The sequence below is a fragment of the Nipponia nippon genome, unplaced genomic scaffold (genome assembly GCF_047370975.1).
Source record: "Nipponia nippon isolate SJK-2023a ecotype South Korea unplaced genomic scaffold, ASM4737097v1 scaffold_21, whole genome shotgun sequence".
NCBI lineage: Eukaryota > Metazoa > Chordata > Aves > Pelecaniformes > Threskiornithidae > Nipponia > Nipponia nippon.
In genome coordinates, this window is record NW_028262338.1 from 1,507,177 (window position 1) to 1,521,724 (window position 14,548).

At 48.2% G+C, this 14,548-nt stretch overlaps 1 protein-coding gene across 3 annotated transcripts; it reads right to left on the minus strand.

Annotated features, from left to right (window-relative positions):
- On the minus strand, positions 1-14,023 carry HDAC3 (histone deacetylase 3). Of its 3 annotated transcripts, XR_015705328.1 has the most exons (16): positions 13,869-14,023; positions 13,473-13,555; positions 8,690-8,832; positions 7,216-7,297; positions 6,384-6,440; positions 6,233-6,288; positions 4,039-4,172; positions 3,680-3,760; positions 3,518-3,591; positions 3,217-3,281; positions 2,763-2,852; positions 2,588-2,646; positions 2,103-2,182; positions 1,552-1,709; positions 408-1,258; positions 1-267 (listed from the first exon to the last, which is right to left on the minus strand). XR_015705328.1 is itself a non-coding variant. In XM_087760248.1 (15 exons), the coding sequence occupies exons 1-15, from the start codon at positions 13,921-13,923 to the stop codon at positions 1,189-1,191; spliced, it is 1,287 nt and encodes a 428-aa protein (XP_087616374.1). In that variant the 5' UTR covers positions 13,924-14,023; the 3' UTR covers positions 1-1,188. The 3 variants fall into 3 exon arrangements, 2 of the variants coding, with proteins under 2 accessions (XP_087616374.1, XP_087616375.1); XM_087760248.1 differs by having other exon boundaries at positions 1-1,258; XM_087760249.1 differs by lacking the exons at positions 6,233-6,288; positions 6,384-6,440; positions 7,216-7,297; ... (1 more) ...; positions 13,473-13,555; positions 13,869-14,023 and adding an exon at positions 4,634-6,213 and having other exon boundaries at positions 1-1,258.
- Positions 14,024-14,548: the final 525 nt, after the last annotated feature.

Below are 14,548 nucleotides of genomic sequence, written 5' to 3' on the forward strand. Positions count from 1 at the left end.
TCAGGTAAGAAAAATACTGCCTCTTCATTTAATGTTTAAAGACATCAGTAAACAAACATAACAGTACAGATAGTCAGAAGCTAAACCCCTCCCACCTCCCCGAACGGTGCACTCCATACCACAACAGGTACCAGGTGATGACTCGGGAGAAGGAGCAGCAAAGTCTGGGATTTGAGGGAAGGCCGAGAGAAATCTCTGCTGTGTGAGGGCAAGATGACAGGACTTGGAGGAAGCAGTGTCCCTCACCCACGAGCAGAGCGATGTCTCCTGGGTACAGTCAAGAGAGAATGGTTTCCACTCTGAGCAAACAGCCCAAATCTCTTGCTAACACACAGAAGGGCCATGTGTGAACTTGGAAAACACAGCTGGAAGCTACATTAGAGGTGCAAGACACACTACGTACTGACCTTGGCAGCCAAACCTCTGTTCCACAGTGATTTTAGCCCCTCAAAGAGTAAAGGAAACAGGGGGGTTAGGTCCAACTCGGCAAAGTGTTGCAGTACTTGTTTGTGAATGCAAAACTGAGTACGGGGGGAACAAACAAGACTATGCTCTGCATACATTCTTCCACTCTGCTCCATCAAGCTGCTCCCTGCTCCAGGGACACTCCAATCCCTATCCCACAACTGGCCTTGTCTTCTTGAATGGTTTTCCTTGAGCTGTGGAGCGTCACAGGGTTAGAAGGGACATCAGGAAGCAACCCTCAGTGCAGGCTTCAGAGGACAATAGACTGGGTACCTGAGTGGAGGGCCAGGGAGAGCAGGATGTATCACGCGTTGCTGCTGAAAAGAGGCAGAAGTCGTAGGCACAACTGCTCCAGCTCCCACCTTGCTGGCAGAAGCTGGCACGGGAGTTACGGGCGTGACTGAACCAGCGCTGGTTAGGCTCTGAAGGCAGTCACATGGCTGCCAGCCAGTACACAGCACAGATCCAAGTGCTACTTGGATTTCCATTTCCCAGAGTGGCGACAGCTGGAACTGTGACATGTGGTGGAAAGTAAGGAACACATTTCACTGCTCTCTGCCTCTCCAGGTAGCAGAAGCCTGCAGTGGTGTTGTTTCTGCTGCCACCGCATGCAACCAAATATGAAGGGAGGGCTAACTGGCTCCTACATGGCCCAGTTGTCTGCTCCAAGCACCCATGTCCGATGCGGGACCCCCCATAGTCCGGAGCCCCACACTAGAGCCCTCAGATCTCAACATCACTCTCTTTGTCGTTATCGTGGTCACCATCATAAAACTCGTTGGCAGCTTCAGGCCTGGGGGAAAGACAATCACCATCAGTGAGGAGAGCCCTGGCACCCTTGGGACCAGAGAAGAACGCCTAGGTCACACCGCCCAAGCTCAGAAGATGCCCTTGCACCCAAACACCCCATGAAATGTTATGTGAGGAGACCACACATTTCCAGAGAAAGGCTCCCTTGATAAAACCAGGGACTCAGAAGTAACTTAGTATCTGTTCTAGGAAACAGACCGTCTCCAGCGTATCATCTGCCCATCCTAGCACAGACAGAAAGGGAAGCCTATTTCTCCAGAACAAGAGAGCTGGTACCTGCTGTAGTTTTCCTCAGAGCCTCTTTCCTCTGGATCAGGCTCATCTGTGCGATCATAGCTGAGCAAGTCAGAAGGAACATCATGGATCTGCACGCTGGGAGCATGGTTCAGCATTTTCAGATTCTCAAATATTGTCTGCCTGATCTGATCCAAGTACTACATAGGAAAAACAGAGAGGGATCACCACAGTGAGATCTGGCAGTTCGCACAGTCACAACTGTCAGCACTGCTATCTGCCTGCATCATCTATGTGGTGGCCACGAGAAACACATTTGTGCAAAAAGCTATTTATCAGAGCAGAGGAGGTGGGAGAGTTAATTCAATCATTGATACTCAAGCACACAGAAAACAGTAAGACAGCCCAGCAAGGTTCTCTAATGCTATGAGACTTTCTGCCATCATAGAGGAAAGGCTCTGCTTGTTCTTCGTGAGCTTTCCGACCCACAAGAATTCCTTGCCTGGGCTCTACCTGGTTTCACAGGACAGAGCATCAAGCACAGGATTTTGGGACTACATAGCTGATATTGCAACAAGGCTGCAAGCACTTACCTGCCTGGAGTTCTGATTTTCAATCCTTGTACTGACATCAGGGTGAAGAGTGAAGTCTGGAGCAAAGTATTCAAAGTACTCTGTGATGGGACAAGCAAGAGAGTTACAGCAGGGAGGCAAGGGAGCTCAGCCACTAGCTGCTCTGCAGGGAAGCAGAGCTCACTCTTCCACCACGCTAGCCGTGATCAGACCTTAAAAAGCACAGTGACGCACAGCTTTGCAATCACAAGGAATTATATGAAACAACAGAGCGAGCAAAAGTAACGCTCAGGTCACTGAATAGGAAACAATCCAAATTAAATGATACATGACACAGTAAGGGTATGTCTGTCCAGCAAAGCCTGCAAGTGGGCGGTAGGGGATGACTAAGGCCATTTTTAAGATCAGAAACTGCTGTTGCTCTGGCCCTGGTCTTATCTCTGGTCAATGCAGAATAGAAGTGTTAATTCTTCAGCTAATGAGGAAAAAATGCAACTCCAGCTTACCACTGTATGGGAGCTCTTCGCTAATTGCTTCATCTACAAGCAATGACGTTTCGTAAGTCCTGAAAACATGGAATAAAATGAGCTCAGTCCAGAGAAAGCTACATGGTGCATGCAGGGACAAAGCCCACAGCAACTGCTTAACCAGTGACCTTCAACAAGCACAGAAGAGACTCACCAGCATCGCGCCACATTGCGGACTGTGTAACCACCTCCTCCGAGTACCAGCAACGGGATGTTGAAGCTCTTTACATACTCCACACACTCCCTAGAAAACCCAAACAAGAAACAAAAGAACTGTTAACTGCAGCACACATTCACATGTCAGAAATGCCACCGTACACTCAAACACCACCATGGCTGGTGTGATACACCTGGAGTTCAGGGCTTCCACCCAGGGAGCCTGAACCATGTGCTACTCTGTGAGCCACTGCTCTGCAGTGCCTTGTACTAAGTCTCATTCTGAGACACCCTCCTGTCACACAAGAGCTAAAAAAACCCCAAAGAACTGCTGGTGCTGCTGGAAGGCCGAAGTCAAAGCTCAAGCCTCACAGCAGAGGACTCAGTAGAGCCCTTCAGACTAAAGGATGGTCTTTCAATTAACTGCTCTGCCCCAGCCCCGCTGTACTTACCCATGTCCTCTTATACTGAGGTTAAAACAACCCAAACGGTCACAACCCAGAGAATCAGCACCGCACTGGGGAACAGAAAAAGAACAAGTGAATTTTTGCTACAGAGGCATTGCTTTCCAGACATACATCAGCATCCCCACCCCTTGGCCACCCTCATCCACCAGAGGGTATAGAGAGCAGCTCAGCTAGGACACAGCAGCCCTCATTCCCCGGGAACACAAGGTAACACATTGATAGCAGCCCCCTCCAACCTACAGCCTCTGAAAGGGACAGACATGTGCACAGAGGCTTGCTTTCTTACCTGCAGTACTATGCAGGTGGGCTGATAGTAATCTACCACCTGGTTAATGACTGGCTGGAAGAGGTGTTTATAACCTTTGGAGAGAAAGATGAACTTGTTATGGCTCTGGAGCAGAAGGACCAGCAAATGCCTGGACAAGGGGAAACAGCAGGGAACACCTACTTTGGTCATCAATGCCGTCTCGCAGAGGCACGTTGAGACAGTAGTAACGACCACTCTCTGCACCAACTTCATACATGTCACCTGGCCAGGGAAAGACAGCAGAGTAACAACAGCTCTGAGACTTCGGAGGTGCGGAAAGGCCAGATCTGGTCTGGGTTTAGATCTCTCAACCTAGCTAGGATCCCTCTTTCTTACAAATAACTATGCTTCTCTTCCTCTCCAATTGCTTTTCCATGCCCTTTCTTCCATCATTTCTCCCTGCAGCTCTAATTTCATGATTTTACACTTTTATACTCCAGCAGAGCTTTCAAAGGATTCCGAAGCAAGGCCAGGTTCACACTATAAGGGAAAATACATACCTGTACCAGGAAAGAAATAGTTCCCATATTTATGAAAGGACACTGTCATGACACGGTCTGTCAAGTAGAAAGCCTCCTGCACACCGTCTCCATGATGGATATCAATATCAATATACAGAACACGTGGGTGATATCTATTGAATACAGGAGGAAAAACAGCATTACTGCCTGTACCGCACCCACCCTCACTATTCCCCACATGCCTCAGTATCACCTAGAGCACTGAAAGCCACCACTGACATCTACCTGCAAGCCCACTTGCCAAAAGAACCCACCTGTCCCACCCCAGGCATATCAAATGGCTTTAGATACATGACATTTGTATATAGTCAAACACGCCCCACCACTAAAGCATTTTCTTCTGATATGCTCAGAAAGAGATATTAGAATAAAAGGTTTTCACATGGGACCAGAAATATCTTGGAAGGCACAGGATAAAGAGAACCTATTTTAACCACCTGGGGTTAGAAAGTTGTGGGGTTTTGTTTCTTCTACAAACAGCATGCCATTAGTTAATCTTTAAGAGCACCAATGATTTTTAACCATACGTGGAAATGGAAAGTAAGCCAGTCAAGGAGGAGGTAGGAACACTTACTTCCCTCCATGTGCCAGAGTACTGGCAGCACCGTGTCCCAGCTGGCTAGCCCCAAGAACACTAGGCTGGACTAAATTTACTGGAGAAGCAGCTGGCTGGGTCACAGGGACGGAGGGTGAAGAAGGGGAGATCATCACAAGTAAATACATTGGGGTAATGGTCAAAGCTTATGTGCTGTTGAGCACTGGAGACATGGTCCTAAGCCATCCCTGCCTGCCAGCTCTTGAGCTGCCTGCTCAGCTGAAGAGAACTTCTGCAACTTTTCGTAATGAAATACTGCATCTGGTCAATGCCCAAAGAGCAGGGGATCTGACATCCATGCCAAAATCCTAGGGGACTGGGGAGGGACCTGGAAAAAACAAGACAACATCAAAGCAGAGAAGAGGAGCATGTGATTTGTGCCATCTGTGTTGGAACCACAGCTTTAAGCATGTCTGCAGTGATCTGATCAAACTGGTTGATGGTGCTGACCCATGCTGATTAGCAGACCAGTACCTTGCCTCAGTCTCCCAAGAGAGTCACAAACTATCTAAAAGAGCCCAGATTATTCATCCTGTAGACAAATGACAGCAAGGAGAAAAAGGGGATGCATACACAAAGCCCTTGCACACTGATAAAGGGAGAAAGGGACCTTCTAAGGGCAGAGGCACCACAGTACTCCCATGGTGGGAAGCAAACTCAAGTATGCAGCCACCTGCTGCAGAAATGGTTCCTGAAAACAGGGAACAAAAGAATAGGGACATATTATAATCTCCCATGATGGGTAACTGGGCTGTATTTGAAGCTTCTGGCATATGGGACTCACGTGAGACTAGAAAATGGGATACGCAGTGAAGACCTGAGGTTCCAAACACAGAGCAGGGAAGACTGGCAGAGAGGAAGGAGGTACAAGAAACCCCAGTACATCCCATAAATCTGACTTTGAGAGCAAGTAAGCTTGCCACCAGTCATGTAACTATTGTATGGTCAACGCCAAATCTTTTTTAATTCCATAACATCTTGTCTCAGATTCAGTGACAAGGAGGGTATTTGAGAGTAAACAACAAAAAAAAACCAACACAGATTAATCCAAGAAATGGAACGTATTTCTGTAACTCTTCCTCCCATTCTGAATTTATTTTTCATTTTCTAAAAAGAAAGAAATCTGACTCTTTTCCACTCAAAGCAAGTGTCCTTTGATCATCCCTGTGTTGCTCAAGTCCTGTTCTTAAGCCACTCAAGCAAATCAAGAAAGATTTGAGTCATTTAACTGTCTCCAGTGAGCCATTATTTGCATTCACCTACAAAAGGCTCACTGTGGCAAAAACAATGAGACTCAGGAGACCCTGAAATGAGTATTTCACAGATGGATGAGAAATGGAATTGAAGAACTCTTCTGTATCCCTTAAGCTGCATGCAACAAAACTGGAGTCAGATATTCCAATTCTCAAGGCCCTCTTCTTGTGCCTCAAGAGGACGCCAGGCCAAAAATCAAGTTGTTGGCCTTCCTGGACTCTATAAAGGCAAATGAGGCAGGGAAATAGGGAGAGAGAACAGTGAAGCAGCAGAGGGAAACCACACGCCAGCCAGGACAGTACTGCACTTGCCCCATGTCCTTACTTGAGCAGCTCCAGGATGCCGATAACTATGTCATTAACGTAACAAAACCCAGAAGCCTGGAAGATAGAGAAAACCAAGTAGCATTAGAATGGGATCAGCACAGAGCCTGGGCCTCAAAAAGACAGAGGAATACGCAGATTTGCCTCATTACCTCAAACTTCTTGGCATGATGCAGGCCCCCTGCCCAGTTTATCGCAATATCACAGATCTAAGAAAGGAAAGGTAAGTTAGTTGAAGGTGACAATGTGGTAACAACCACCTTGCACCCACTTCAACCTGCCCATTTCTGTGGCCCACAAACACCCTTCTGGCCTTTCCTTCTCCTATGGAGAAGGCCTTTGGCCTTTCCAAAGCCCCATCTTGGTCATTAGCCCAGTCAACAGTTTCGGTTACATCATGTCCATACTGGATTAGTCCTGTGCTCTATATTCCCCGTTAGGCCAGAAAAGATCATCTCCGACCACCACTGCTCCCCCTCCAGCCAGCAGCAGGCAGAGCACCCGGCACATACAGTTTGTTTCTGCACTTGTTCTTTACGCTCATTAGACCTTTCTCAGATCTCTAGAAGACTCAAACCTCTGTAGTTTTTCGTTATACCCTCCTGAGGGACCCTCTTCTTCAGACCTTCTGTGTGGTCTCATTTAGTGCATTTCCATAGCAGAGACCTAGCAGCACTCTCGAGGTCTCCCAGCAGCCAGTTTCACTGAAGACCTGAGGTTTGTTCTACAGTGCTGAGAGTACTTTGTGACTTTAGTACATGCAGCATTAGTATCCTCTGACTCCCTCCGGACTAAACATCTACTAAATGGTTGCCTCTGACAGTACAGGAATGGTCTCAAGCTTAACAGCCCTACAGCACTAGGTATTTACACTGCAACACAGCAGTGCTTGCTATGTTGTTCTACAAAACAAATCCATGAGGTTCTCCTTAAATTGAAAACCAGTTGGCTTATTTCAAAAGATAAGCACATCAGCTCAGTTACCTTGTTGTTCAGCTGTGTTGCTCCCTGCAGGGAGGCCCCAGTATAGCGAGAGCAAAATTCAAAGAGGCCTGGAAACACTGGGCTGAAAAAGAAACCATGATTTGAACACAGAACATCTTCTCATTCCTCCCCATTTCTCCAGAGCAAAGCCAGGAATAAAACTGTCCAGGGACATTACCAAAGCAAGATCAAAACTCATTCTCTGTGAAAGAGTTAATTTGGGACCACTCTGACCCTGCTTATAACACACTGAGTACCAGCAGGCGGGCAATCTGGCTGCAAACACAATGGGAAATTCAGTGAATTTGATAATGATTACCAAAGCTTCCAAGCTAGTCACAAAAAGGCTCCCCTGCTCACAATGCATGCTGGCATCTGTCCTGCAGCCCTGCTGACGTGTGCCCAGAGATAGGACATGATGTGAGACACTGCATCAGGAGAGGGGAGGACTGGTCTGCTACTGCAGTACCTCCTCCTGGCTGCATCTGGAAGATCCTGTGCCCCCTCTCCTTCCAAGCACACAGCCCAGCGCGTGGAGATAACAGTGTCTTTAAGACAGCGCTGAGGTCTGATCCATCCTACCATGCAGAGCCAGCCCAGGCACCAGGAGAGTACAGAAACACAGGACATGGAGCCCCTGTGTCATCAGCTTGCTGGCATCATGTCACACATTTCATTCATGGGCAAGCAATGGCTTAAAGACTGTGGGGTTTTATTTCCACTTTCATTTCTGATAAGAAGATGGTTTCTGGTCATCAGAGCAGCAAGGTTACAGAACAGTCTTCTGATTCTCAGCCTAAATATTAAAAAAACAGGCCATACTAGTATCTTCTTGGGATAAGACTGTTCTCTAGCTAACATAACTCCTCCCATGCTAGTACTTACAGCTTTCCCCTCCACAGAATACATAAGAACAATCCTACTCTCTGACAGCCCTTATAATCCTCAATGAGACAAGGCATATTGCTATTTCCTCAGTCACCCACAGAGCCCTTCCACACATTTCTTTCAAGTTTCATCTCTCACAAGCATTAAAGACTGGAACTGAATATTGTCAACAAGATCTCACGTAGTTTTGTACAGAAGCATGAGTATCTCCTTAGTTCTACCTGAAAATCAGGCTCTCAAAGCTGTCTTGGATTTAATATACACATATTAAGGTAGATAAAATGACAGGCAATTACTTAAAAAAACAGTTAGCATGTCCAAGAAGAACTGGAGGCTCTGCAAGAACAAGTAGTCTCTAACCCAACAAGCTTACAGCCTAAATATAGATCTAAAAAGGAGGACCGCAAGATCTAAAAAGAAGGGAAAGCAATCAAGGAGGTTCCAGTAATACACACAGGAAGGACATGCACCTCATTCTGGTTAAAAACAAATAAGAAATGGGACATTCTAAAAGAGCTCTCTGGACATAAGCAATGCAGGATCACCCTTCCTGACTGCGGGTTTGCAGGCGGCACAGAGCACTCACCAGTCATCGCCCACGTTGAAGGCGTTGAGGCTCTTGGTGAATCCCTGCATATTGTTGGGACTCACTCTTTGCAGGAAGTCTATGTAGTCCTCGGAGTGAAATCGGCACATGTCATGCTGGGATGCCTGGTATGGTTTGAAAACCTTCAGAGAGAAAGGCAAGACTTATTTCCCATCCAAACTCATGGTTGCTTTGGCTGTAAGAAATCTCAAGCTAATTGACAAACGACCTGCACAAGGTTTATCTAAAAACCTTCCAATACATTGGGTTCCTGACTTTTGTGTTCATTTAAGTTCAACAAGTTGCTCCATGAAGCCTATAAACAGCTGAGTTCAAACTACAGCTTTTTCTTCACTGAGGGGCATTATTCCCTTACCAGTCACCAGCTTTCATACAATTTTAAGACCTTGATATAGTGGTGGTTTCAGCCCCTCTGTCAGATTTGCCTGTAATGGGCTGATGGGTTCAAAAGTTATTTGGAGAAAGCTCACAGGCAGACAGAAGAGTTGCGTAAGCTTTGCTTCCTTTGGAAAGCTGGCGAAAAATGGTCAGGGAACTGGATGGATTCAAATTAAAGATCTTGTAACAATACAGGCTTGCCAGTTTGGCACTTAAACACACATACTTCAACATGGAGGAAGTTAAAAATTAACACCACATACCTGGCGAGAGGAAATTAAAGTTGCACTGAAATCAATAAAAGATCTTTTTTGTGTTTCCCAATTTCTCTTAATTAAAGCATGCACTTTGTAGAAAAAGCAGAACATGAAAAAAATAGTAAGAAGCATGAGCTTGTCTCCAAAGGGAAAATTCATCAGGGCAACCGCACCAATGCGCCTACTTCCTGGGCTAAGCAGGAAACCTGTTAATTTTGAGAGACACAATACACCCTAACAAACACGTCGTCTCCTTTCCTGAACTGATCTGCATGTGCTATGATGTTTCCCACATGGATGCATGGGGTTTGATGTCTCTCCAAGGCTGCTGCCTCTGACAACTCAAACAAGGAAGATAAGGTGACTTACAAGCATGAGCCATTAGTGCAGCTGCTAAGGGTGAAGGCAAGACCTATTTCCCACAAGGGCTCTGCACAGGTACCTCCCAGGAATCCAGATGGCTGATTAAATCAAACAAGACCAAAACCAACACTAAAGAGCTCTCACAAAGAAATAGCTCTCACAGGATATCCAGAGGCTCTCCTGGACCACAAAAAGTAGAGACGTGATTCAAAACAGAAAGGGGGGGGAAAGACCAAAAGCTTCAACACTGACTCAGCTGCTGGCAGAAGAAACCTGCCTCCTTCCACCCTTCACCCAGCAATCCCACCCACCTTCCTAAGCAAGCTCTGGCACTCAGCCCCCTCTGTCTGCTGCCTTGTTTTTCTAACTGTACAGAAAACTTTCCTGGCTTTGCCGAGTTGCATCAGTTCACACAGGGATCAAACAGATTCCAGACACAGCACAAGAAAGACAGCGGGAAGATGCAGCAGAGGAGCAGGGAAGGTGAGCAGCAGGACAACCCTCCCTCTTTCAGCAATGCTGCGCCTTGGTTCACCGCGTTCTTGTGCGCTGCAGCCACAGATAAGCTGGGAAAGGTGCGAAGACGCAAACCTAGCTCGACAGGATAGCGGCCTTTTATTTGGAGGTAGAGAGGGCAGATAATGATATAACCGCAACACAAAGTTAACAGGAGCTTTTATGGTCACAACTGACCATAATCCCTGCTTTTATTTGCTCGTAACTTTTCTAGTCACTGGCTGTTCAGGATGAAGTTTCCTCTGCAGTTTTTACCTTCATGATGGCATCTTGTGGAAAATATAACCCCCAAAAAAGGGTTTCAAGACTAAAAATATGGTGAAGCGTACAGCTCTGCCTACTGCCTCATTCAGACATGGATTTGACATTTAGAAGTGTTATGTCAGAATATACTTTTTGCTCTTTCTACAAGAAAAATTCCAACCCTAGGGAAGTTATTCCTAGAAGTTCATACATTTACAGTAAAAATCTGAAAGATAAATTCTGCAAAGATTCCACGTGCCCTGAGTGTACTCCAGCTGCATCCCACCCTGCGAGCACAACCACAGGTCACCGCAGCTGGATGCGATTTTACTAGGGAATTATATTAATTACACAGGGAAGCTTTTCTAATGTTTAAACATACCAAATTAATTTTATGTATTGCATCAAGGAACTTGTCCATTCTAGCACCTTCCTTTAAAAATTGATATTGTGCTTTAGGTTTTGGACAGCTTATTTTCTATTTGCCTTCACTCAATCTGCAAGTCTCTCACCACAGAAGCAGATATGCTGGCAGTGGAAGAGCTTGAACTTGAGCCCATGCCAAACGCCAGGCACTCGTACAGTGCTAGAGACAATGACAAAGTTGTGCAGCATGGACGGGCAGGTACAAAGCAGCCAAGATCTAGCTTTTCTCTCTGTCCCACTTGTATCAGTTTGGCTGTTCAGACTTTGGCCTAAAAAATAAAAAGCAGGAAAACTGTACTGCTATCACGCTTGCAAGAATTTTGCACTTTGTCCTGCCCATATAGTGGAGAAAACACTGTAAACATGCCAGAATTAAAATCACTGGTCTAATCCTGCTCTCTTGTGCTCACAGTGATACAACTTTAATTTTAACATTACCTGATTCTCAAGTTCTTGAGAAGTGACATTTAAGGACAATCTTTTTTTGGTATCACAACAACTAAATATTTAGTCAGGTCTTTGAGGGCGCAGTCAAAGTTGGTTATAGTTTTGCTTAACATCTAATGGTGGGGATGAGGGAACCTGGGAAGCTAATCACAGTCTGGAGAAATGCCTGCTCTAGCTGGAGAGGGACTGGAATTTGCACGCTTCTGTCTGACAGCTCTGCACGATCACCGTGTTTCCACAGCAGTTCATGATTTATCCCTAAAGCATACTGCAGATGTGAAAACACATCACTGAGACAAGATGATCACGCTTTCTTCTCCATAGCCTCAAAATAAGCCTGACTCTATTACCAGTTACTTGCAATCATCTACAACTGCAAGCAATAATCTACAATCGAGTCCTACAATCATTTTGAGAGCACATGGCTTCAAGTAACCTGCAGGGTCATCCAGTTCAGGCTCACGAGTAACAGGGGAAGTGGCTGGTTTGCAGAGCATCACACAGAGCAGAGCCTGACTGCAGAAGGGTGAGGAATGCACATGGGATGCATGAACACAGAGAAAAGGATAGGGGAAAGTCAAAACATCCCTCACAGACTGGAGCAATGACAGTTTTGTACCCATTTTTCCCCTCCTCTCCCTGTTTGCTAGCTATGCACGGGATGACTGTGACAGAAATGCCCTTCACCTCTTTTAATGAGGTAATTCCCATGAAAAGACACCGTAAATGCATTTATGTCCCTGTACACATACATACATGTACATAAAACCAGAAGTGCCTAGAGCTGTAGCCTACAATGTTTAGAATAACATTCTGGGTAGAGGCCTTTCCCCAGGGCACATCAAACAAATCACAGGCTGCGGAGACAATAGGCAGCAACTACACCCTCTGGATCAGATAGCACGACCTGGAACTGCACCAGTCGGCCCAGGAATTAAATCGTTCAATGGTCCGAAACAGCCTAGAAGCAATGCCGCTGCACCAAAAGCAAGAATAAGCCAACAGGAGACAAAACAAGTTGCCCCAAAACGATTAGCAGCTGCAGGTGGCATGCTCTGCACGTCAAAATGGGCAAAAGCCATCTCAAAAGGGGCAGAATGGTAGAAGATTTTTACTATTCCTGCCTTGATCTTGTATCGTGACGCATTAAGTTACATGCCCTGTACTCCTGAGCGCTTTTCATTTGCTCTGTGCTGCAAAAGCGGGCAGAAAACTGAACAAGGATTCTAGGGAAATGAGGATGGTTCAATCCTGCTTGCATCAAGTGAAATAAAATACTTCAAAAGAGGGGTGCCATACATTCGTAGTGATATTCCATCATCCCAAAACTAGTTCATTTCTTGAAAGATGAAGATTTAAGTTTTCTTTTTGATTATCGCTACATGCTGATCATGTTTTACCAGGTTTACACAGGCTGGATTTCAGGAAGAGAAAAGTCCTTCTAACAGTAACAACTGCAGTGCACTGGACTAGGTTGTTTGAGCTGGCTGGGCAACAAAGACTTTGAAAAGCAGGCTGGCCAATCATTTATCAGGTATGAGATGGGATTAGTGAAGCCCATTAAAGGCATCAAGGTGAATTAGCAAGCCTCTTGAGGGGTTTTTTTCAGCTTTACTATTCTATGATGACACAGCCCTCAGTCATCACTGGGTCCTTCCTAGGAGGGGCTACAGACACAGAAATTTCATGTACGGTCAACAGTGGCAACGCTGCAGCTCCAGGCACAGCACTGTATGCACAAGTTTGAACAAGACACTGACAACCAACGATGGTGCCTTTCAAATCAGATCTGGGTGGTATGGTGGGGGCTCAGGCCGATGAGGATGCCTGAGACTGCTTAAAGCCTTGTCTGGAACAACTCTGTTACCTGCTGTGCCAAAAGTGGAGCTGAAGGAGAGGCAGTGGCACAAGAAAGCTGCAAAACACCTACTAACACAGTCCAAGCCCTAACACAGAGGCCACAACTGAAGTCGGCAGGACAGCGCACAGCTCTCCGGCACCTTTCATATGTGCCAAACCCTGAAACACCCACTCTGGCGGCTGCCTGCCCAAAGCCACCTGCTGCATCCCCTCTTCCCCCGCCGCCTGGGTAGGGGGGGCCCCCGTTGGACCCCAGGAGAAGGGCCGCTTACGATCATCTTCTTGTAGAGCCCGTAGTGCAGGACCAGGCTGTGGGTCAGCGCCAGGCGATGCGGCTTCATGGGGTGCCCCGCTCCTGGGAGGGAAACGACACGGGGAGTCACCGGCGGGAGGGAGGGAGGGAGGGAGGGAGGGACACACACCGCTCCCCCAGCCCCCGGGGCCGGGCCCAGCGCAGGGCCGTCACAGGACCCGCCGAGCCGCCCCCTCCCAGGCCCCCTCGGCCCCGGGACGCGGTGAGAGAACCGTCCCCATGCCGCCCCGGCGAGCCAGGGCCGGGCTGGGCCGTCCCCTCCGCCCCGAGCCGGGGCCGGCCCCGTTCGGCTCCTCCTTCTCCTCCCCCACCGCCCCGGTTCTCCTCCGACCCCGCCGCCCGCCCCAGCCCGCACCGTAGTGGAAGTTTCCCACGTCCGGGTCGTAGAAATAGGCCACGGTCTTCGCCATGGCGGAGAGGCCGGGACCCGCCGCCGCCGCGCGCTGCCGCCGACGTCATCACGCCGCGACCGCGCCGCGAGCCCACGCCTGAGCGGCGCCGCCGACGGCGAGCGACGGACGGCGCCGGGGGGCGTGGCCGAGGGCGGGGCGATCGCTGCTGCGGCGCCCCCGCGGTCCTAGCGCCTGCCCCGGCACCCCAGCTATCCCCAGTTATCTCGAGTCGCACCCCAGTAACCCCTCGTTGCCCCTCACCTACCCCCAGACACCCCGGCTGCCCCCAGCTGTCCCCAGTTACTCCCAGGTGATCCCCGTTACTCTCAGTTGATCCCAGTTGCCCACTGGATTCTCTCCTGTAGCCCTACAGCTGCCCCCCAGTCACCCCCAGCTGCTCACCAGTTACCCCCACTTGTCTCCCAATCAGTCCCAGCTACCCCCAGTCACCCCCAGCTTCCCCCAGTTACTCCCAGTTGCCCACTGGATTCTCTCCTGTAGCCCTACAGCTGCTCCCCAGTCACCCCCAGCTGCTCACCAGTTACCCCCGCTTGCCCCCCAGTCACCCCCAGTCACCGCAGCCCACCCGCCGAGGGCACAGGGGACGCGGCAGCGGGGTCCCCGCAGGGCACCCACACCTTTC